The 22504-nt window shown below is 36.6% G+C and overlaps 1 protein-coding gene across 9 annotated transcripts in view; it reads right to left on the bottom strand.

Annotated features, from left to right (window-relative positions):
- rbms3 (RNA binding motif, single stranded interacting protein) overlaps positions 1-20219 on the bottom strand; it is a 312168-nt gene extending 291949 nt beyond the window's left edge. For 8 of the 9 annotated variants that reach the window (XR_006372710.1, XR_006372709.1, XM_044138143.1 and 5 more), the window contains exons 1-2: positions 19861-20170; positions 16406-16589 (exon numbers count right to left, since the gene is read on the bottom strand). Coding sequence is in view for 7 of the 9 variants with exons in the window: in XM_044138143.1 (XP_043994078.1) it covers positions 16406-16579 (174 nt within the window). In the remaining 2 variants the exon portion in view is untranslated. Of the gene's footprint in view, positions 1-16405; positions 16590-19860 lie in introns of all 9 variants that reach the window. The other variant, XM_044138142.1, reaches the window with a different exon arrangement.
- Between the last annotated feature and the right edge of the window lie 2285 nt (positions 20220-22504).

Raw genomic sequence — 22504 nt, forward strand, 5'->3', positions numbered from 1 at the left:
CTGCATGATGAAATGAAGAGAGAACAGCTCATAAAGATTCGGTTAAAGAGAGAGACTCTCCACTTGTCCAACAAGATGATGATATCAATGTCACTGACAGGGATGAAAATCACATCAGAGAGAGGTGTTTGTAAGTGTGAAAGAGAAGTCATTTTCTTTTAAAATTGCCTGTTGGACAAGGTTTGTTGACTTTCTATACAGTATAAGCAAAAAACTGTTTTTGCAACAACGGAAGATGAAACACTGGACTTATTATGAGGGAAATATTATGCATTCTCTACAAATTATACAGTGGTATCCCTTCTTTTTGCAAGGTTCAAAAGCCTATTTTTGGCTACACTGATATTTAGGATATATAGAAAGCAAGGTTTTGCAGTAAAACAGACATAGCTATGGCACAAATTCTCCAGTCAACACACAAACTCCTTTGAAACAAATGACTTCCACATCAAAATTTATACTTAACTGACAAAATAGTCTTTATGTATGTCAGTGCCTTGCTGTGAGTAAAAACTGTTTACATATGTTACCACAACCGCAAAAAAGGAACTGGGAATGCAGTGAATCAACTTTCCCTGTAAATGTGTCATGCAAAATCTTCAGACATCTGTAGCATTTACAGTTTGTCATTAGGAATCACTGGAGACATATCTGTTGAAATGGTACATAAACTTAAACTGCCAGCATTTAGCATCAGTATGTTCAGTAAACTGACCCTATTTATATCTTTTGCTGCCTTAAACCAGACCTGCCAGGGCCAAGCTAGGCAAGTTGGATTAATATGTGCTGATTCGCACGGCCCTTACCAGAGCGCTTGGCACGTTGATTTCAAAATAACACTACAGAATTGGATGGTTTTATTCTCTAATGTTCTGAGCAAAATTAAGCAATACAACATTTCACAGGAAAAATAATACTGAAAGCAAAATGTTTGTTTTGTGTGTGCAGATCTGCAGATCTCACTCTGCTTACAGCTTTGGTTTTGTCAAATTAAAACATGTATTTTGACATACCTACATTTGTACAAACACCCCAATTTTACATAAGTGATCATTTTATTTTTATTTATTCCTCTTTATATGCTTTTGCTGAACATGAATTAGTTGGAAGAAAGCCTTTAAGGTTCTTTCTAGATTCATGCACATTGCAGACACACAACAAACCAGTTTTTTCCAACCTACATCCAGGTCCGTAATACTGTCACACTGTGTGTGAAAAAGAGAATTGTGAAGTGAGAGAGAGTGGGATTGTCCTAAAGCTGGTATTTACATCAGAAATTTGGTTTTAAGAAATAAAAAAAGTGTTTAATATAAAAATATGTCACCGACTCTGCCAGCAGGCAAATCTAGACAAGCAAGGCCCATGGTAAAATCCCTCAAAATGTTTTATTTGACCGAAATTTAGGATAGAAAGGAAAGGTTTTGCCTTCTTACAATTCAGTTACATCTTTTGCCATACCTTTTGAAGGTATGTGAGAAGCACTATTAAAATTCTTCCTAAATTTGTTGGCTTAGGTTGGAAGTTATGTTACAATAAACTGAAATTAGAACTACTGTGATGTAATACTTTACTTCATATTAGTCTAGAAACCTTTATAATTAAAACAGAAGCAGCCGCAGCCACTCTAAGCTCCTTTCATTCCATTTCCGTCTCTCTTGTTATTCAACTTTAGTTACATTTGGCTATGCATCACCATGGCAGCGGACACTGGCCCTCTCGTCTGACTCAGACATCATCCAGAGCGTTTCAGCTTTGAGTGAGTCATAATGATTCCCACTCTCCATTGCTGCAGTGCTGAAAATAGGCTCACTCTCATCCTTAAGATTTCTCTGGAGAGAGGGACTGTGATCATCTCTCAAAACACTCCTTTCATTCTGTTACAAACATGCCTTAAAATAAGATAGAGGAATGCTTGGATCCAAACAAAGCTGTTGGGGAGCTATAAATTGCAGATAATTGCAGTTTGTTGTTTCTATTTCCCTGCATAAACAGCATATACAGATGCAGGATGTAATCCTGCTTTGTAGCGATATATCTTCATACGTATGTGCCCTGCAGAAGTTAACTATCATGCATGTAATACTTTACAATATTGTAGACATCTTTTGTAACAGAGAATTCTTATTTAGGTGTACAAGTGTATATTGTAACATCTCAATATGTTACAATATCTCTGAAACAAAGTTATTTTGCTTATTCAGTTTCAAAAAAATCTAATAATTTAATTTACAGTCACTGTACAAAGAACAATTACAAGCTATCTGCTGAACTATCCATCCATTATCAACTAAAAATCCAAAATTTAGTTTCCTGACTAAATTACAGAACATAACTTTTCGATAGAACAGTTTTGTCCATTAGTCACCGTCACTCGACAATGGGGATAAGTGACAAAAGACCACAGCTAAAGAAAATAACTATTTAGAGTATGGTGAATAAGCATATTAATAGAAAAAATAAATTGAAGAAACTGAGAGAAAATGGTGCACAAGTAACTGAAATAATTTGAAAGGACTGTGAAGGAAACAATGCCCTTCTACATAAAGACAACTACTAATACAAGTGCCATGAAAAAGAAAATTGCAGCTACATTTGCCAGCATACCTGCAAAGAGAAATGGAGAAAATGCAGATGTGCTGAAGGCCAACATTAAACTAATCTAGGCTTCCTTACCACCACAAGATGGGCGTACACTGTTCAATTTTGAGCTAATTTTCTTCTTGTCAGACAATATTTGGGTTCAAGACAAATTTTGACTTATTTGTGAATTGTGAAGTATACAGGGGTAACTGAGAAGTGATTAACACCTCAATTTAATTTCACCTGGATGTATCACTTTTAAATGTGCACTTATCATTTTACGCAGCTGAAGCACAAAAAACATTGCTCTGCAAATCTATGCATGTCCAAATGAAAAATGCATTTCAGGTTTTGTAAATAGATTCTATCATGTATTGTAGAAGGACGAACAATGGCTTTGGATGCCATCTGTGGATTTTACCCTTACTGTTCTGCCGGATGAGAGCCTCTTTGTGTAAGAAAGCCATATCTCCCAGTTAAATTTGTAAATGAGATTTTCTAACCCCAGGCATGACATTCATTCTGAAATGCCCCTCTTGGGAAAATAAATATTTCCATCTCTACTTCTCCTAAAATTCTCTAAAATCTATACACTTTAAATAAGGTAGATAATGAGGTGCCACCTCTGTGCTGCCCTGTCATTCATTGAGGACCTGCGGGTGATTCACCATTTACACTCCTTGATAGGTGTTGCCCCAGAATTCCTCTCAGTTCTTTTAGTCATCTATTCTCAAAACCCAGAGGGAGAAATGCACATTAATAATAAAATTTAAATGTCATATGAAATAAAGCCTGATTACTTATTTTACATATAACCAGTGGCAAAGCTGCAGGCAAACTCTGCTAAAGCAAGGCAGAATTGAATGAAATCTAAAAGCTATTGATTTCAGACTTGTAATTTATGAAGCGGCTCTATGGTAAATAGAGAGAAACCCCACATGGTTCCTATTTGTTTTCTGATCATTCCTTTTTCCTATAATTACACACATCATATTTATCCTCAGTTAAACTGAAGCTGCAGATGGATTCTCAGAAAAATTGCAAGCTTGCCAGATACCAAGACACAAACACTCTGTGGATGTTTCAGACATAACAGATTCCTTTGAGCGATGTTTTATGTGGAACAACAAATTTATCCATTTAGATACATGCACATTACGGTGTGCATGTATCTAAACATAAAAGGAAAACAAATATATAAATTTGCGTGTGTGCGTATGATTTCTGTTATTCACAAAAAATTACTCTTTACAATTCATGTGTTAAATGGCACAGATAGCTGTTTAGTTCAGCTGTTGGTGCAAATTATTTCAGTCTGTGTATCAAAGTCTTAATTTTTTAACAAACTAATTTCAACTATTGCTTTGTTTTCTCTGAATCAATTATTAAAATTTACTGACCTTTATCTTTCAAAGTTAAGTGAGAAAATGAAAAATCGAATTATGTATGTCACATATTTATCTACCTTGTCAACTTCACTGCTATCGACTATAACGATGGTAAAGTATTACTTGCTTTTACACCACTGTCTGTTTTAACAAGCTAACTTTCTTTTAGAAGTTGAAAATATGGTGGAGGTTGGAAACTGACCGTCATCTCTTAATGAATTCCTCTTGTGGTGTGTTTCAGCAGCAGCCGCCCTGCAGCTGATGTATAGTTTAATTTACATTTTAACGAGTGATCCATGTTTTGAGTAACTTATAATTAAATGTGTTGAAACTGACAACTGTTGATTTTGCTAACAAAGGACATACAGGCACAGGAGGGGGATCTTAAACATTACAGGAATAAGGAGAGAGCTCTTTGTTTTAGTTCATGGTTGAGATGCAAATATCCACACTGTTACACATCACTGTAATTGTGTTTGGAAATTTCCGGCATTATAAAAACTAGATTTGAAGTAATCAATATAATGTACAACACCTGCAATCCAGCTGTGATTTTCAAGCCCTGCATTAGTCGTTTCTGTTGTGGATTTGTATGCAGACACTGAGGTAACACCAAACTGCAACATGTTTACACAATATGATAGTGTGAGAATCTCATACCTGCCCAGGTCTGTTGATACCTGCAATTGTTCCACATTTTGTTGTGAAAGATAAAGTGGTCATGGATGGTTTTGATATCATGAAGGCATTATTAGAGTGGCTTGTTCACAGATTTCTGCTGCTAAGATACAAAGTTTGGGACACCTTCTCTGACAAGTGTTTATATCCGAGCTAAGCTTCACAGTACTAGTCTTTCAATGTCTATCTTATCAGTTAACCACCATCCAGTGGCTAACAAAATACAGCAGGTGTGATGTCAAGTACACAGAGAACAACTGTGCAGCAAAGAGTTATCAGTCAGTCTAAGAAAAGCCCTCTAGGTTTAAAATAGTCCCATTCAGAACAGTTCAACCCAAGGATGTGCCACAGCTCTCCTGGAAAAGAACCCGTGCTCTCAATCCACTCCATTACCCTTTCGATGGGATTTGTGCACCCTGAGCTACTGTGACCAAGAGATCAGGCCTATGAGCTGTCCTAAGGAAATTATCATTATCTACAGCAGATAATGACATGTTGCTAAACCTCCTTATGAAAAGATAAATCTTTAAGAAGGTGTGTGTATGTTTTTAATTAATGTTTGTGCATTGATGCACTGTATAAGAAACTGTGACAGCATAAAGCAAAAAGTGAGTGAAATGTGGCTAAAGCATACAAAATTAGCCATCATGGGTGTATTTTAATAGATTTTTTAAAAACCTTTAAACAGACACGCATGGATAAAATTCAGTCAGTTACTGGGAAATAATTTGTTTGGGATTAAGAAATCAGTTAAGTCAAATAATCTGTAGACCAGAATACTCTTTCTGCCAACATCAATTGATACAAGTATGAAAAGCAGGCAACAAATGCCTGCAAATGTTTGTAAAATTTATTGTGATGCGGTAATTTTATCAGCTACAATTTCTTAAGAGAACGAGATAATGCCGGCACTTAAATCTTGCAGTGAGTAATGGCTCTTTGCTTTAATAACTATAAAGTTAACAAAGCTCTGGCACACGGCCAAATATGTATTCTATCCTTATCAATCCAAATAGCTCAGAGAACAAGTGGACTAATAATACTTGAGAAATAACTTAATTACAGCTCACTCTTCCCAGCACTCTAATTATAGCTTTTACAACAGAGCGGCAGTAATGCACTTTTAAGTGTAATGGGAGTTTACTTAATTAGGCCTATCACACACAGGCATGCTCACATGCACACACAAACTTAAAGGCTGGTGTGAAAACTGTCATTCAGTAATTAGTAGCGGTGATGAAACCCTTTATTACCATTTAATTTACGCAGCAACACAGAGCAAACTGCTGACCTGTGTGTTTGCACAGAAATAAGATTTGCTAAAAGATTTAAAAGCAATAATATATTTATGATAGTCCAATAGGTTATCTTGTCTGGCACGTCATTTCCCAAAGCCAGTTAAAGGCCAGAACTATTAGTTTATCTTTTTTTTGCTCTATTTTGCAATTTCTCACTATGCCTAATGTCATTTTCAAGGTGCACTAAGATTGTAAATAAAAAATGTTGTGGTTCCAAAACACAAAAATAAATTAAACATACAGTTTTTCTGTCTTTAATGCCCTTTTCACAGGAGGTCAGATAAAGCAGCAGAGAAACAACATTTTTCTTTAGCTGCATGAAGCTCAGTGTGTTTCTGGGTTATGGTAGGTCACATCATTAAAGTGCGTGTTTGCATTTTTCCAAGTCAACTCAAGTCAAACAGTTTAATGCCATTGTGCTAAATATCGTTAGAAAAAAAACCCTGCAAACCATATTTAATACAATATATACTGAAGGAGTTAACAATATGAACGTAGGGAATAAAAGATGTTCACTTGATCAAGACAAAAAAGCATTTAGTTTAATTCAGAATTCAATATTATCTGGTTTTTACTTCCCTTATTTTTTTAAGGGAGATTAAAGATTAAAAGATAGTTGTTAAATATTAAAATATTTAGAGATAAATATTAAATGTTCATGTGGTACTTTAGACCTAAGAAGAAACAGTCCAGGTTTAAAATCTTAAATTATAGCGATGCTGGGTTTGAGGTCCACTGGATTTCATGTCATTTTATTCAATTTGTTCATTTCAGTCATTAGAGACTTGACTTAGACTTATCCTCAAAGATCTTAGATTTGACTTGAAAAAATTAGAAACTTCTTCTGCTAACATTAGATTTATGCAGGCACTTTTTTCAAGTAGGATCTACTGTTAAAAAGAGGCACCTCCCAAAATGTTGTGCATCTGAAGCACGGACACATAAAAAGGCAAATGTTGATGTTTATGCCAGAGCTTACTTGTTAAAGTACCGACAATTGAGTAAAAACTAGCTTTATATATGGATCAGTTAAAACATAGGTGTTAAAAGTTTGTCACATGGATCAACATTGTTACGTTAAGAAAGCTTGCAGGGTTGGGGCGTGCTCCGGTGGCGTAGAGGCTAGCGCGCCCCACGCCTGGAGGCCCCCAGTCCTCAACGCGGCCATCGCGGGTTCGATTCCCGGACCAGACGACACTTGCCGCATGTCTTCCCCCCTCTACTTCCCCCTTTCCAGTCAGCCTACCATGAAAAAAGGGACACTAGAGCCCACAAAAAGGACCCCCTGGTGGGGAAAAAAAAAAAGAAAGCTTGCAGGGCAAGAAAATATATTTATATAAAATATGTTTTTTTGGAGCTCAGCTTTTCATCTATGAAATAAGATTCATAGATGAAAAAGAATTGCAGTGAAATAAGACTGCAAGTTTTATTTCACCTATGAGAAATCACATTAATATAATTAAGCTAACTTTCTGAGTGAAGACAGAACTGTTTAACAATGTAAAAAATATAAAGCTGGCCAGATAGCCGAGCGAATTTACCAGAAACACCAACTTGTTATACTTGTGCTACTTTACAGAGCCAAACAACATAATCTGTGCAAGAAGCACTTAAAAACGAATATAGAGACCAAGGTAAACACAAGGTTTTACCTTCACAATCTTACATCCCCTATGTGAAGTTCAAATGAAAATATTGCATCATGATAAACCTTTTGGAGGTCACGTGAGACAGAGCTTTAGTCAGGCTTCTCTATAATAAATAATCTCTATAATCAACTCTTGTCGAGAGTTGAGCCTATTGAATAACTATTACTTTTAGCCACGGAAGAGTAAACAACATCTCAAATTTACATAAACAGTCACCATTTCTTTGGGGCATGCTGTGGTGGTGCAACCCACATTTGGAGGCCTTTAGTCCTCGACGCGGCCGTCGCAGGTTTGATTCCCGGACCTGGTGACATTTGCCGCATGTCTTCACCCCTCTCCCTCCCCCTTTCCTGTCAGCCTACTGTCATATCAGGGACACTAGAGCCCACAAAAAAGACCCCCTGGTGGGGAGGAAAAAAACAAAAAACAGTCACCATTTTAGAGTGACAATGTTTATGGACAATGTTTCATAAAACTAGGGCACAATAGATCGGATCGGAGCATGTCTGTCCTTGGTTTCTGCATGTAGTGCAGCTTTAGATGAGCGAGGCATAAAGTTGAGGAAGTAGCAGAACTTTTTGTAACCACAAAGAGTTCAAACAAAGTACAGAAGCTTTGTTTGCTTTTCTTCTTTCAGTGAAATGTGATTTTCAGAGTGTGTCACTTGAATAGAATAAGTGATACTGTTTGTTTTTGTTTTTTTAAGTCTGAATGTGTCAAAAAATGAGTAAACACACTTCTGAATCAGTCGTGTGCACCTCAGTGCAAAAGAGTAAATTAATTCATAAAATAATTATCAACATTTTAGTTAACTGTGGGAAAAACACCTTAAGAGGAAATACCTTAATTTTACTAGACATTTAAACATTATTTTGGAAATATTACAGAAGTTTGGAAAGCAAAACTGAATAACCTACTGATGAAGCCCAAGAAAACAAGTGCATTCAAAACTATTTGCTCTCTGAGTTCGTAGGGTCTTTTCCCTGCTCATTTAAAGCATCAAGTGTGATATTGCTCCTTTGTAGTGTTATTTTCTGGACCATTGCAGATTGTAAAAAGACTGAATGCAATTCCCATCCAAGCATGCATTATGAGAAGATTTCTTTTCAGAAATGAGGAAAGACAAAAGTTCTGCAACGTACTCATGAGCTGTAAAAACGTTCAGTTCCTTTATACCTTCCTTCTACAAAATAATACCATCTTTAATGATTCATAACAGTAATAAAAACAGACCTCATACAATCTGAGTTTGTAAACATAATCCAGTAAGACTGCTTAAGGTTGGGCTTTTTAATAGCAATAGTTTGTGTTTATATCTTCAACACAAAAAGTGTATGTCAAACATTCTGCCTAATGATGAATTGGCATAACTCCACAGATGAGATCATTAAACAGATTTTCTAGCAATAGATAAAACTCAGGAGAATTTCAAGCAGTAAAAACCAGAACTGACTGCTGCTAATGTAGCACATTTGGCAATTCTGCACAAGTCTTCCTTAACCTTTCCTTTGGTGCCAAGTTATCAAAAAAAAAAAGAAAAGAAAAGAAAAACAGGAGGGGGAACACTTTCCAGCCTTCACACAAACCACTAACACACAGCTCCAGTGTGGCAGGCACCCAGCAAACATCCATGGGGCGAACAATTCATAAAAAAATGCAAGAGGATGATTTTTTTTTCCTCTCTTTTAATCACAGCAAAGGATTTTTCCAGATGGCCCCCTTAATGGGGTATTCTTGTGCTTATGTTTCCAAGCCAAATTGCTGGCCTACAAATCAAGATGCACGTCCAACAAATATTTCATTATGAGCCAAGTAAATTCATAACATGGCCACTTTTTTTCTTAATTTATACAGCTTATGTCTTAACAACTCAAGGGGATACATGTCCAATTTAATATTTCAGAAGTTCCTCCATTCCATGTACTTGAGAAAATATATTTTTTTAATCATCACATGGCTGTCTAAACACATGACGTATCTTGCAAAAATGTTTATAACCCTGGAGCTTTCTCATATATTGAGATATTACAACCACAAACCCAGAATTTAATGGGATAGACCATTACCAAGTAGTTCAGAAATGTAAAGGGAACAGAAAATGATGCATGGATTTTTTTTCCCCCCCCCAATCGAAAATGTAAAAATTGCACACATTTGTGTTATTTCTTTTTCATTCTACTACCCCTAAATAAAATATAACACTTTAAATTGCATTCACATGTAACTTAATTGCTTAGTAGATTCTACATGAGTGGAATTTAATCTCAGTATGAATACAGCTGATCTTTAAGCAGCTAAAATCAATTGTAAAATTATTGACGAAATCTGACTTGATGTTGTGTTTTTATTGTTGATTCTATGTTGCATTGTGTTTTGGGGTTTGATTTGATGTAAAGCACTTTGAAATGCCTTGCTGCTGAAATGTGCTCTTCAAATAAAATTTGATTTGATTTGATTTTTAAAAGGTTTGTTAGAAAACACTGGTGAAAAACCATCATAACAATAGGAAAATACATCAATCACTTTGAGGCTGCAAAACACTTGAGACTGGGGTGGAGGTTCACATTCTAGCATCATCATAACCTTAAATAAACAGCTAGAGCTACAAAGATTAATTTCTAAAAAGAAAAATGAAAACATGGATTACATCTACTCTTCACAAATGTCCACTGAGAGGAGTGTACAATCCCAGTAGCATCACATGTTACTGGGATCATCACACAAGATCCCAGTTACATACAATGGCATTTGTGGCTGTAAAAAATTAAATAAAATAATAGAGTCACTTAAATCCATGGATCTAAAATATTACATCCAATGAAAACACTAAGAACAGAAAAGATTGATATTTGTTTAAAAACTGACAATCAGCTGAATCTGATGCTAGAGTCAGGCAGTGACCAGTGACTTTTGGGTCATTTGTCCTGAGAAGAGATTAGGGGCAGCTGTTGATCCCATCAAAGCACCGTGTCTTGCCACAAAGTCCGACTCTCCAGTGAGCGCTGATCCACTTAACTGATTCTCTCAGCAGCCGCAGCAACTAAGGCGAGCTGACAGTGGGGCTATTTTCAGACAGAAATCACCCTTCTTTATACCTAGCCACAGATAGAGATGACCCAAGCCACTGCTCTCCATTAGAAAGCAGAGGGGTAAAAAAAAAAAAAACAGTCGGGTGGCCACTTTGTAGCAAAGAGCAACATTTTGCTCATGACAGCTCTCAGAAACAGACAAGGCATAAATGTTCTGTGACAGCAGCTAAAAAGGTTCCTGCGATCTGCTGGTGCTATGACACTGTAGATCTGCTCGAGTTGGTAGGAGAGGGTCTCTCTGTTGCTGATGTTTATGTTAAAAGTGTTTGCTCTGAACAGAAGTAGTGTAATGTGCTGTATGAGGAAAAAATAGAACTGCTGATAAAAGACATTTGAAGAGTCTGATCACCATCTGTACTTTAGTGTGTCAGATTAAAGGGAAAGCAGACTAAAATAGTTGGGCAAAAAAAATTTGTCTCCACAAATAGCTAATTAGCATTCTTCACCGTCTACATCAGAGCTGAATTCTGTATGGGTTTCTTTCTGCAGAGGAATTGTCTTTACATGCAAAACATAAACCTGCATTTCAACATTGGTCTCTGGCCAACTTATGTTTAGAGCACATAATATTCAGAATTGGAGTGAAATAAATTGTTCATTCTGCTCCACGTCCTCCCTAATCATCATCTGTCCCTAATACATAAGATCTCACACTAAGACTTGACCTTGGTCACCAAACAAGGAGTTAACCCAATTACATCCTGGTCTCAACACTCAAGGCAAAACATTAACTGCCTCTGATAGAAATATGCAGCATTTATTTTATTTATGAAATAATGTTAATTTAGTTAATCTATAGAGCCTGACTCTCCTGGGTCTGGAGAGCAAGACGACTTCATTTTACCGTTTAGCCTTGAAATCTAAATAGTTCAGATCAGGGTTTGTGATAAATATGTTTTTTATGCTGCTTTTGCTAGATGCACTATTGGTTTTACCACAGAGCAACATTTTGTAGAACGTCTTACAATGTAAAAATCAATTTTGACTCCTCTCTCTGAAGAGCATCACTCTAGACATCCTGGTTTTTGTCCACCTGCTCTTAAGAAAACTTCAGTCTGCTCTTCATGTTTATCTAAAAAAAAAAAAAAAAGGTTTCCCCCATGCACTCTTTCTGATTCTGAGGTATGCGTTTTTGTATCTACAGTACCAATTTTAAAGTTCTTGGAGAGACAGATACAGTATATTAAATTGTTTTTCCAATTTAATGTTGATCAGGTATACTGGTACAATGATCAACCTGTGGAGAGTTGAGGCAGGCTGGGACTGCTCCTTCAGTGCACTGATATCCGGAGGTGGAGGCTGAAATCGATGGGATGCTGGGATGCTATTAGAGCTCCTGCAACCAGACGGCCATTCGACTACAACTTCAAAAGCAAAGTGTGGGAGGAGAAATGACAAAAGTTAATTATCTGGGCCCTGGCAGGTATCACAAAGGTAATCTGCCAAGTGGAGGACAAAAAGGGCAATGGGCAATATTTTTGTCAAATCATTGCATTAAGACTGACATAGAAGACCAGGTCTTGGTTTTAAACAGTGACAATTTTGCAGAGTATTTTTTTTTTACTTTTTTATTTAAATGAGATCTTTATTATATTCATGCACATGGAGATTATTTTTGAAAGATACTGAGTAGGGAAGTTGGATAAGAAATTTAAAAGGTCATACTGCTGACAAGGTTCAGACTTTATAGGCTACATATTAAAGTGTGGTGAATCACAGCTAAAACTGCCACAGAGCAGCTGACACCATATTGCTAAGCAGGGTGAAAAACCATCTGCTTTTACACTTGCCTTAAAAATTATGATGAGCATATCACTACTAAGAAAAAGTTCAAGACCATCTGGACAACAAGACACCACAAAGTCAGGAAAGTTCCCAATAATTGATTCAGGGTGACATCAGTTGATTTAACTGGTTAATAACTTTTACTCAGCTACATTTTCTGATCACTCATTTGAAGATCCGCACATAGTCAAAGCAATTTCATAGAATCTCTCTCCTCCGTTTTTAATGTTTCTCGTTTGTGTAATCAAATATAACCACAATAATCACTAGTACCCCTATTTCGCTGCATGCGTAAAGGCTCAGTCCTCAATGATTCACTTCTAATGGATAGAAAACACAATTTACCACAGTGAGAAAAAGATTACTCTGTTTTACATGCATATGAGAGATAAAATGAACCATCTGCAGCTACAGAGTGCATCCAAGCACCAACATCAACACACTCACAAAGACATTCTTCGTAGGGAACTGCAGCGAATAATTATAAAAATTGCAGGATCAGCGAGCCAACTCCTACATGCAGCCACAGGCTTTTTCCTTGCTGACTTATTTCTGCTTTCGGTGAACTTAATGAGTTAAAGGTCACTGGGCCGCTATAATACCAATTACTGCAACACTTCAAATCAGCACTGCAGCTCATCAACATTGGTGGTTGGCTGATGTTGGGAGATTTGAGCAAAGCCAATTTCAAAATAATAAGCACAGAGGCTCATGTCATCATGATGAGGCATACACACGAAGCACTCCCTTGGGTTGGTGTAAAGGTTATGTACTGCACTTCAGTGGGTGTCATGGATCAGCGCGAGGTCGGGGTTAAAAGTGGCAGAGATCCTGTTGGGGTTAAAAGCAGGGTCATCTTCACAAAGCTTCGTTCTTGAAAGGGCAAGTTAACCTGATCCTTTAAGGTATTTTCCATAAAACACTGAGGCAAGCACAACTAAAATGAATCAATTAAGAATAATTTCACTTATTTGAGTTATTTTAGTTGAAATATCATGACCTTGTTCCACATTTTGAATCCGAGTCTCAATTAAGGCATTTTAAGGTCAATCGCCATTGAAGTCACCAATGAACTCAACTCCCAATATTTGCCGTTCATTTATCAATAAGCGGATGTCAGCTGCAACTTTGGGGAGATGTGTGGACACATTTAATCATTTTGGACATTTAGTTTTTTTAAAGAAATTGTTTCTCGATATTTATATTTAATGGGGAATATGTGAGAATTTAGCTTGTCAGTCACTAACTGAACTGCACAATACATCAGCATTGGTATCGGCTAATTTTAGTCATTTGTTTAACATAATAAACATAAAACTAGGCTAATATTAAAACTGGAAGTTTATTTTCATCTTGTTGCTGTTTATGTTTGTGTCTTAAACACAAACTTTCTTAATGCAGAGAAGCAATCTTAGCAACATGACTGTTTTTTTCAAATGTGGACTGAGATTTATAATATTAGTAAATAACATTTAAGGGCTGTAATAGTATGATTAATATTAGTTATCGGCCAAAATATTCAGATTGGTGGAACCCTAATTAACAGTTATAACTACAATGGTGCAGGAGCAATAATTTTTATCAAAGTGATCTACTGACACAGTGATTGCAATATTTTTTAGGGTAGCAAAAGATAAGATTATAAGAAAATAAAGAGCAATACAATAGCATAGCTGTACAAACAGCAGAACTCTTCTTAGAGGTTTCAGCTCAGAGTAGGTTGCAATTAGAAAAATAGCTGTTAACATTCCATCTCTAGCTTAATGGAGCCTAAATGTTTCTGCCAAAAGAATGGAAAAACCTCAGAAGCAAAGCTATGTGACTGCAGGACCATTGCCAAAAAGAATTAAAGTTGTCATATTTGCCTTTTACTAATTCTTTGATAAGTAAAGGGGACAAAAGAACTAATCTAACTTCTACACAATAGATTGTATGGTTTCAAATATGTGGATTCAAAATTAGGGCAACAATACAATCACAGAGTAACACGTTTTTGAAAACACCAACTTGGTTCAAAGAAATGCTGAAGCCCAGGAACAGCCCCTGACTTCTACTGTATGCAGATAATATCATAGCGAAGAGCATCTGCTGATTAACTGCTCACTGAAGAGTACTTCATCAGCACATATCAGAGTAAAATGAATTCTAAACCTTGACTTCATTTTCTTACCCCTGGGTAAACCAGACACAGGAGCCAGCCTGGGGATTTAAACGAGCAAATTAACTTTTCCCGGATGACTTTCCTAACCTTTACACAACAGCTGAGTGAGCACAGGATGGCCTTGTACCACCACAGGTCAAACTGTTCTCATTTTTTACAATGTGTTACTGATACATGGCAAAACAGACAAGATGCTGGTAACATTTCAGTGCAATAAGAGCAGTGCAAGTGGATGCACTTCCACTGGTGATGCTTTGATAAATTAACACACTAAAAACAGAAATGAATTAGGCAGCAGCCAGCTTGCCAACCAGTTGGCCTGGCAGTGACAGAGGGAAGCACATTCCCAGGGCAACCTTTAGAGGAAGTGCTGCATTGCTAATTAACAACAAAGATAGAAAAAGAACTGAAAAAATGAGTAAATAAACAAAGAGGGGAAAAAAGCACCCCCACCACTTCGCTTCTCACAGCCAGAAATGGATTTAACGACAGAGGCAGTACCACTTGAGCTTGTTAGGAACTCTTAAATTTCAAAGGCTAACACCTTTATGTCTCATTGCTTCACAATGCAGCACCAACAGCCAAAGGAAAAAATACACACGCTGAAGCACAAGACCTCCAACTGGAGCAACAATCACCACAGCTTTCATTGTTCTTCACTCTTCAGTTTGGAAGCATTGGCATTGAACACACACAGACACAAAGAGTCACTTTTTAAAACAGTGAAGCTTTGAATCTTTGAAACCAAGTACTGATATCAAGGAAAATGCATTTACAAAGTTAAGGATGCAATTCTCTTCCCTTTATGATCCAGCCTATTGAAAAGAGCTTAATGGTAGAAAATTAAGAAGGAAGGATCTGAGAAAAACAGAATGTAATTTAATTCAGAATTTGTTGTTTCTATGTATATAATTTTTTCATGATTTAGTCCCTTGAATGGGAAGCCAGAGAAAGTCTGCGGAGAGACCAAAGGTTTCTCTGAAGTATGAAGGGTGCAGCTCTCTCTATAATATATATGAAAAAAAACAAAACAGATTACTGCTAAAAGATTCAGAAATAATAGCAGGCCTTCCAATCAGAGCTGCCGGTACACATTCAGTCCAGCCTTCTCAAGAACGTTTTCATCTATTTGTTGTGTTTATGCTGCCTCTGTCTCTTCTCTGCTCCAAGGCATACAGAGCCTCTCGGGCTGATTGACGGAAAAATGTTCTGGCTCTTGCCAGGAAAGCATGATTGATGCCCTTGAGATGGAGCACAGCCAGCAAGGATTTCACTGTCACCCTTGGATGTGCTGAGGGCTTTAAGATGGCAGGGCCTTGATATATCTGAAAATGTGAGTCAGTGCTCGCATGTGGCGACTGTAAAAGCCACTTCGGTCTACATATAAAAGTAAGCAATTTAAAAGGTGCATACTGTGGCTGTGGTTCTGAGTTTGCTCTGATTGGTTCTTATAGCAACATAACACATTACCTACTTCCTTTGAAACCGCTGAGGCACTAGAGCAACAGTTTCACTTTTCTTGTAACAGCAGCAGTGTGCAAACAGGTCCTTCCAGCCCTTGATAACTCTCGCACAAAATGCTTGACATCACTTAAAACTACAAAACACACCATTCTCATTGTAGCTTTGCCTTTCAGCACTCCAAGAGATAAAATGCTGAATGAGTCAGTGGGGATGTGGAGGACAGACAGGATGTAATCACTCAACACACATGTATGTACACGCAGATGCAGCAGGGGCCAGCAGATGTGCATAGGTGGGGGAGTCATAAACTTACTTTTTTATCATCTTTCTGGCTTGCTGGGTGTGTGTCCTTGCTTTGGTTGTCAGTGGAAGTCCGGCCACTCGTATCCATCTGTCCGTCTTTCACTTCATTCTGCTGACTGGCCACTGACTGAGGAGAGTCCAGTGGGCAGGGCTCTGGCTGCTGAACACCACTTTGGACCTCCATCTTCCTCTGCCTAAACAAAAAAAGTTGAGATGCAACAGATATGCAGACAAAAGATGCAAACAAGATTGTTCACTATTGCAGAATTCTAGCAGAACTTTTTATTTCCTATAAAGAAAAAACTAAAACTTTTATACAAGTTGCAATAATTGGCAAAATTAGTCCAGTTTTGTGCTTGTTTATTTTGAGTCACTAAACATTTCATTGACCTTTATCGTGTTAGAACTAAAAGAAAGGGGTGACGCATTCGGAAAGATTCTGCATATAAAGAAGGACAACATGCTCATATAAAGGGTTGTGGCCATCATTATTAGTGAGCACAACACATTCATATTTTCCATGAATTTTAAACGGAATCAGAAAAGACGAAGAGAGCAGAAAAGAAAGTGGCACTCACAGTCAGGATACAGAAAGATACTTTTCCTGAGAGTAAAGGCAGAGCCGTTGCCAAAACGAGAGAGGTCACCTTGTTTCAAACCTAAAATGTATCCTGTGTAAAGGCTGTGAGGTGAAGGTGAGAATTAAATAGAGCAGCAGCCAGCAGAAAACCTTCTATACAGTCTGACAGTTATAATTTTAATCTCTGCCTAATCACAGTTCGTTTTGGAGTACTGCGCCCTGCACAGGGCTTCATACACCCAGATATTTTCATGTCACAGCAACAAACTTCAATATATTTTATAACCATCAGAAGTTTGTAATTAAAGTGCAGAATCAAAAACAAGGTTTTTAAGTTTGTTTGTTTTTTCTCCTGATTGACTCCATAGTAAAACCACTTCCTGATAAAGTTACGTAAATGTGCAAGTTTTTTGGACTGCATCTCAATCAGGTCTGCATATCTACAGCCTGGAAATCTGGACCATCCTTTGCAAAATAGTTCAGGGCCTGCTGAAGAAAAGCATCCCCACAGCATGATTGTGCCATGACCATGTTTCAAAGTAGAGATGGTGTGTTCCGGGTGATGTGAAGTGCTAGCAAGTGTTTTGCACGTAAGCAAAAATATCTGACGAGGGCAGTTTGTTTCATGGCTTTTCAGGGCTTCTGGCAAACCTACAAACGTCTTGGCACTGTTCCATAAATGACAGATTTTTGGTCATGTTCTGGTAGCACCCACACTATTTCCACTCCAAGACAATTAATAGTGTGTACACACCATTGATGTACACAGTGGTACACACTGTGTACACAATTAATGTGTACTATTAATTGTACACATTAACTGTGTACAATTATGTACATAGCTACTATGGTAGTTGTGCCATATTCGTCTTCAGAATGCGAGACGACAGTGTTCTATAATAACTCTGCAATTTTGAGTCTTGAACGGAAGTGTGGCAAGTAGCCAAAAACTGCACTCAAGTAAGAATAAGGTTCTTAATTGAATGCAGAACTTAAAAAAATAGCGATCTAAAAAAAATGTAAACAAGATAACTAAAGTATTAAGTGAATCATATGACTGTCTTGCCTGGTTTAGTTTTTTGAAAAGATGTAATTTGACACATAAAATTATGAAATGATGAACAAAATCTGGATTTTTAAAAAATAATAATACAATAAATAATTAACATTCTTACAAGATAAATTAGATTGCAAGAAACAAGTTTTCCGATCTCAATTTTTCACCACATAAAATTTTCAAACTAATGCCAGAATTTATGTTGATGTTTATTTGCTTCTGAGCATTTTTGGTTCAAACATGCTTGTTTTCACCTAATAACAAAGGTAAGAGGAGTAACTAAAATAAATTCATTTTAATTTTCAAAATGTTTATTTTTAATTAGAATTGCCATATTATGAGGTGTGGTCGTGTTAAACTACTTTTAAAAGTATATTTTAAAGTAATAAATGCAACGCATTACAACCCACCTTTGGTCTTGAATGGCTCACAACTCACTGCATATAAAATGTTTTCACTTTACTTTAGGGTCTGTTGCAGAATAACAAACTCAATCATGTCTCATCCAGCCACAAGGAAAATGAATCAGCACAAAGGGCTGCAGCTGAAAGCTCTGAGAGGGAATAATAAAATCGACAAAATTAAGGAAAGATGTTAGGCAATGTTCTCTTTTTTGTTAGTAGTTAAATAGTCCAAAAACAGCATTCACATCACAGCACAAATTTGTACAAATATGTACTATTAATTGTCTTGGAGTGAAAATAGCTAGTGTGGATGTTCTCCTGTATAAATCTAGCTTAACTGCTCTGTCCTCTTGCAGCAGACAATCATACTTGAGGTAGATGTTTTATCATAGATCAGATTACTAATTTGTCAAGCCCTTAATAGATGCAAGGCTGCAGTAGAAGCACGAGTATCCTTTGATCTTTTAGTCAAGAAAATCTGCAACCTATGAGAACTGGCTTACTTCAATTAATCAGCCTCTAGTGGACAGTCAGGGGACTGCAACTAATTGTACTTTTAGATTAGGTTCATTTTTAACTCAGTTGAACCTAAAAGAAGGTTCAACTCATGGCACCAAATGATTCACTACTAGCTCGAAGGCACAATGCTGCAGCTTATCCCACCATTAAAGATGATGCCACACTATCACTTCAGGAAGCATAAACTGCAGTTTTTCCTACTGAGCAAAGATAAGCATGTTTGAGAAACTCCTTATACAGAGATGTGTGCATTAACATAGAGCTGAAGAGTTGAATGCAAAATATCCTAGTACAGATAGAACATCATACTCTTAAATAAAAAATAAAATAGCTTTAAACATATTCGCTTAGTTACAATTTAACTCTGTTTTAGCAGCGGTACATAAAGTATACTAAAAGAGGTCAAAATAAGTGCAGAATTAAATATATCCGGATAAAAGAAAATACTTCTGGATTCTGTAGGAATTAATTTGCTAAAAAGATCAGTTCAGTCTCATAAATATAGCTTTAACTTAGTGTTTTAACATTGCAGCACCTAGAGAACATTTGTCAGTGCAGGTTAACACACCTGTTGGACATTTTAATCAGTGCTTGCGAGGCAACAAGTGCGATGCGCTAATTTACAGAGGGGTAGAAATGGTAAAAAAGCCACACCGAAAGACCTACTTTTAAAGTTCTGTGACCTATAAAAAACATTAACAGTTGATAAGTCTTTAAAAGTGAGGCCCGGTGCGAAACATTTAAGGAAGACTAGATCAGATATGTGGGTGCTAAGGTTGCACCGACTTTATGAAAATCGTTGCCTCTGTTTTAAACGCAGCTCCCTGCACCATGTCTGTTTTATTACAATGTCTTTAAACGGCACAGCAACATAAACAAGTCACCAAAAAGAACGCCCAAAATACCTCTGTCACTTCTCGGCTCCTCGTTATGTCAGAAGCATATGAAGAGGAAGATGCGGTAGTGCAATTTGGCTTTTACATCTCTGTTGTTGCTCTGACGCGGAAAGCCACAGTAGCAGTCCTGGGCACAACAATGAGCGAGCACTTCATTAAGTTGTGTGAGAAGTTAGTCCGTCAAAAAGAACCGTGCCGGGAGGCTTTAATGGGGGTTTATTTGTGGCGGAGGGAGTTGTCAGAGCCGCACTAGTCGACGCCGCTGGTGCTGCTGCTGCCGCTGTCACGGCGGGCGTGTCCCGGAGAGCTGTCACTGAACAGTCCCTCCTTCTCCCCCTCCCACCGCCCGGTTACATCGAGCTGGTGTCAAGGATGCTGCGTTCAGGGGCTCTCTGTAATATCCACCATCAGAGAGAACACATCTTTAATGAGTTTGTGTTACAACACTATTTATTCCCTCCTTTATGAGTCAAATAAAAGTGTAAAATCTCGTGTATTCCAACTGACTGCGCGTATTTTTACTGTTTCCTACAGTAGTTCTTGTAATTAAAGGTAGCAAAAGCTCCGGACAATGGGAGGGGCCAATGTAAAGGCTTGAGGTGAAGCTCAGGTCAGCACAGGTACAAAGTTAATCCCACAGTTATTCATACTCTTGGGAGATTTAAATTACAAATGTTATTTAACCAAGAAGTTTAGTTTCTGTAAACATAAAGAAATGCCTATGTTTCAGGTGTGGACTTGAGTGAATATTGTTTGATCTAAACTAATAGGATTATTGTAGCTCTGGGTGTTTTTTTACACTCATCATCTTACTTGATGGTCAGCCAATGTCAGACTTCATCATACTGTCCTCCAGGATTACCTTATACTAAGCAAAATCCATCTTTCTTTTAACTCTGAGCTGTTACATGTTACAAGTCACACTTAAAGTTTTTACTTGTGAAAGCATTTGTGGAAAAATGTTGAAAGGTATGTACCATTTTCCTTCAGCTTCTCTGTTATGCGCTACTTCAACAACAATCAATCAATCACTTTATTTTGGTAAATTGTCCACATTAGACACAGGAAACAACAAAAGAAAAAAAAAAACAACAACAATAAACAAACCCACAGTTTACCAAAAAAGAAATAGGCCAAAGGAAAGCTTATTCTTGCCTTGTAAGGTTACCTTCTAACCTTACAAGCTACCAGGAAATTGTGGTAGCAATGATATCAGCCTGTAATTTGTTAATATTTGCTTGTCTCCACTTTTATGGACTGGAAAAACCTTTGCTATCTTCATTTTGTCAGGAAAGGTTCCAGTTAAGAATGATCTGTTACAACTACAGATGAGAGATTTAATAATACTACAAATTACCTCTTTCACAATAGCCATATCAATATCATTACAATCTTTGGATTTCTTATATTTTTATTTTTTAACTATGTCTATTACCGCACTTTCTCTCATTATTCCCAGGAACATTTTATTAGTATCATTAAAGTTATAATTATGTTTTCCATCTCTACCCTTTGGCAATTTGTTTACTAAATTAGGACCGATGTTAACAAAGTATTTATTGAAGACTTCAACATTATCCTCTTTTTTTTTCCACTATAGTGTTGTTGTGTTTAATACATATTGGGAAATCTCTATCTTTGTTATTTTTAATAATACTATTAATTATATCACAAGTATCCTTAATATCATTGCAGTATTTTTACTGCAGCCTATCATAATAATCCTGCTTTTGCTTTCTCATCACTGATGTTAACTAATTGTTATATATTTTATATTTTTCTTCTTTTTCTGAGTTGGGCACTTAATGAAATCCTTTTATAACTTGTTTTTCTTTTTACATGCCTTCTCCAAACTCTTTGTCATCCAGGGAGTCAATTTATTTTTGGAATTTTGTTTATATTTTATAAGGGGACAATAATGACTGTAAATTCTAACAAATATTTCCAAAAACATATTATATGATTCATTAACATTATCAATATAAACATTTAGCCAATTATAATTTAACTTACTTACCTACTTACCTATAGGACTCATTGAAGTTGTGGTTTTAATGTGAGAAATTGTAAAAAGTTACATTTTTACAATTGAACTTTTCATTTAGTTCTACTAAATGAATGCTGCTGTTCATTGTAAAACCAGACATAATACAAAAATGTCAATAAAACAAATAACATGATCTTGCCTAAAGTTGTGTAACTCTTTCCTTTAGTTGAAGTTGCTGGTTTTAAAACTTAATGAGGAAAACATTCCTAATGTTATGTTGTTCTGCAAAGTACATCATGTCCACTTCCTGCTTTTAAATCACTGACTTATTATTCATCCACTAATGACTAGGCAAGATATTGCTTACTTTTTTTCCCTTCTCACCCTGTAAAAACAAATTTAGTAATACTATGTGCGTTTTATGGCAATAAATGGAGGATACAAAATGATGCAAGAATAAAAAGAAAGCATTTATTTAACTTTAAAAAGCTGAAGCATATGTTTGGTAAAATAAGGAGCACCTTTCTATGGTTCTTACTTAGAATAGTTAGATAAACACAGCATAGATTATGAAATTGCAATAATTATGCTGACTAAATATTCCTTAGACACCATTTTCTTAGAACTACTGGTGGGATATTTATCGTGGGGTTTAGTAATGGCCAC

Source organism: Gambusia affinis, linkage group LG14 (genome assembly GCF_019740435.1).
Source record: "Gambusia affinis linkage group LG14, SWU_Gaff_1.0, whole genome shotgun sequence".
Lineage (NCBI taxonomy): Eukaryota > Metazoa > Chordata > Actinopteri > Cyprinodontiformes > Poeciliidae > Gambusia > Gambusia affinis.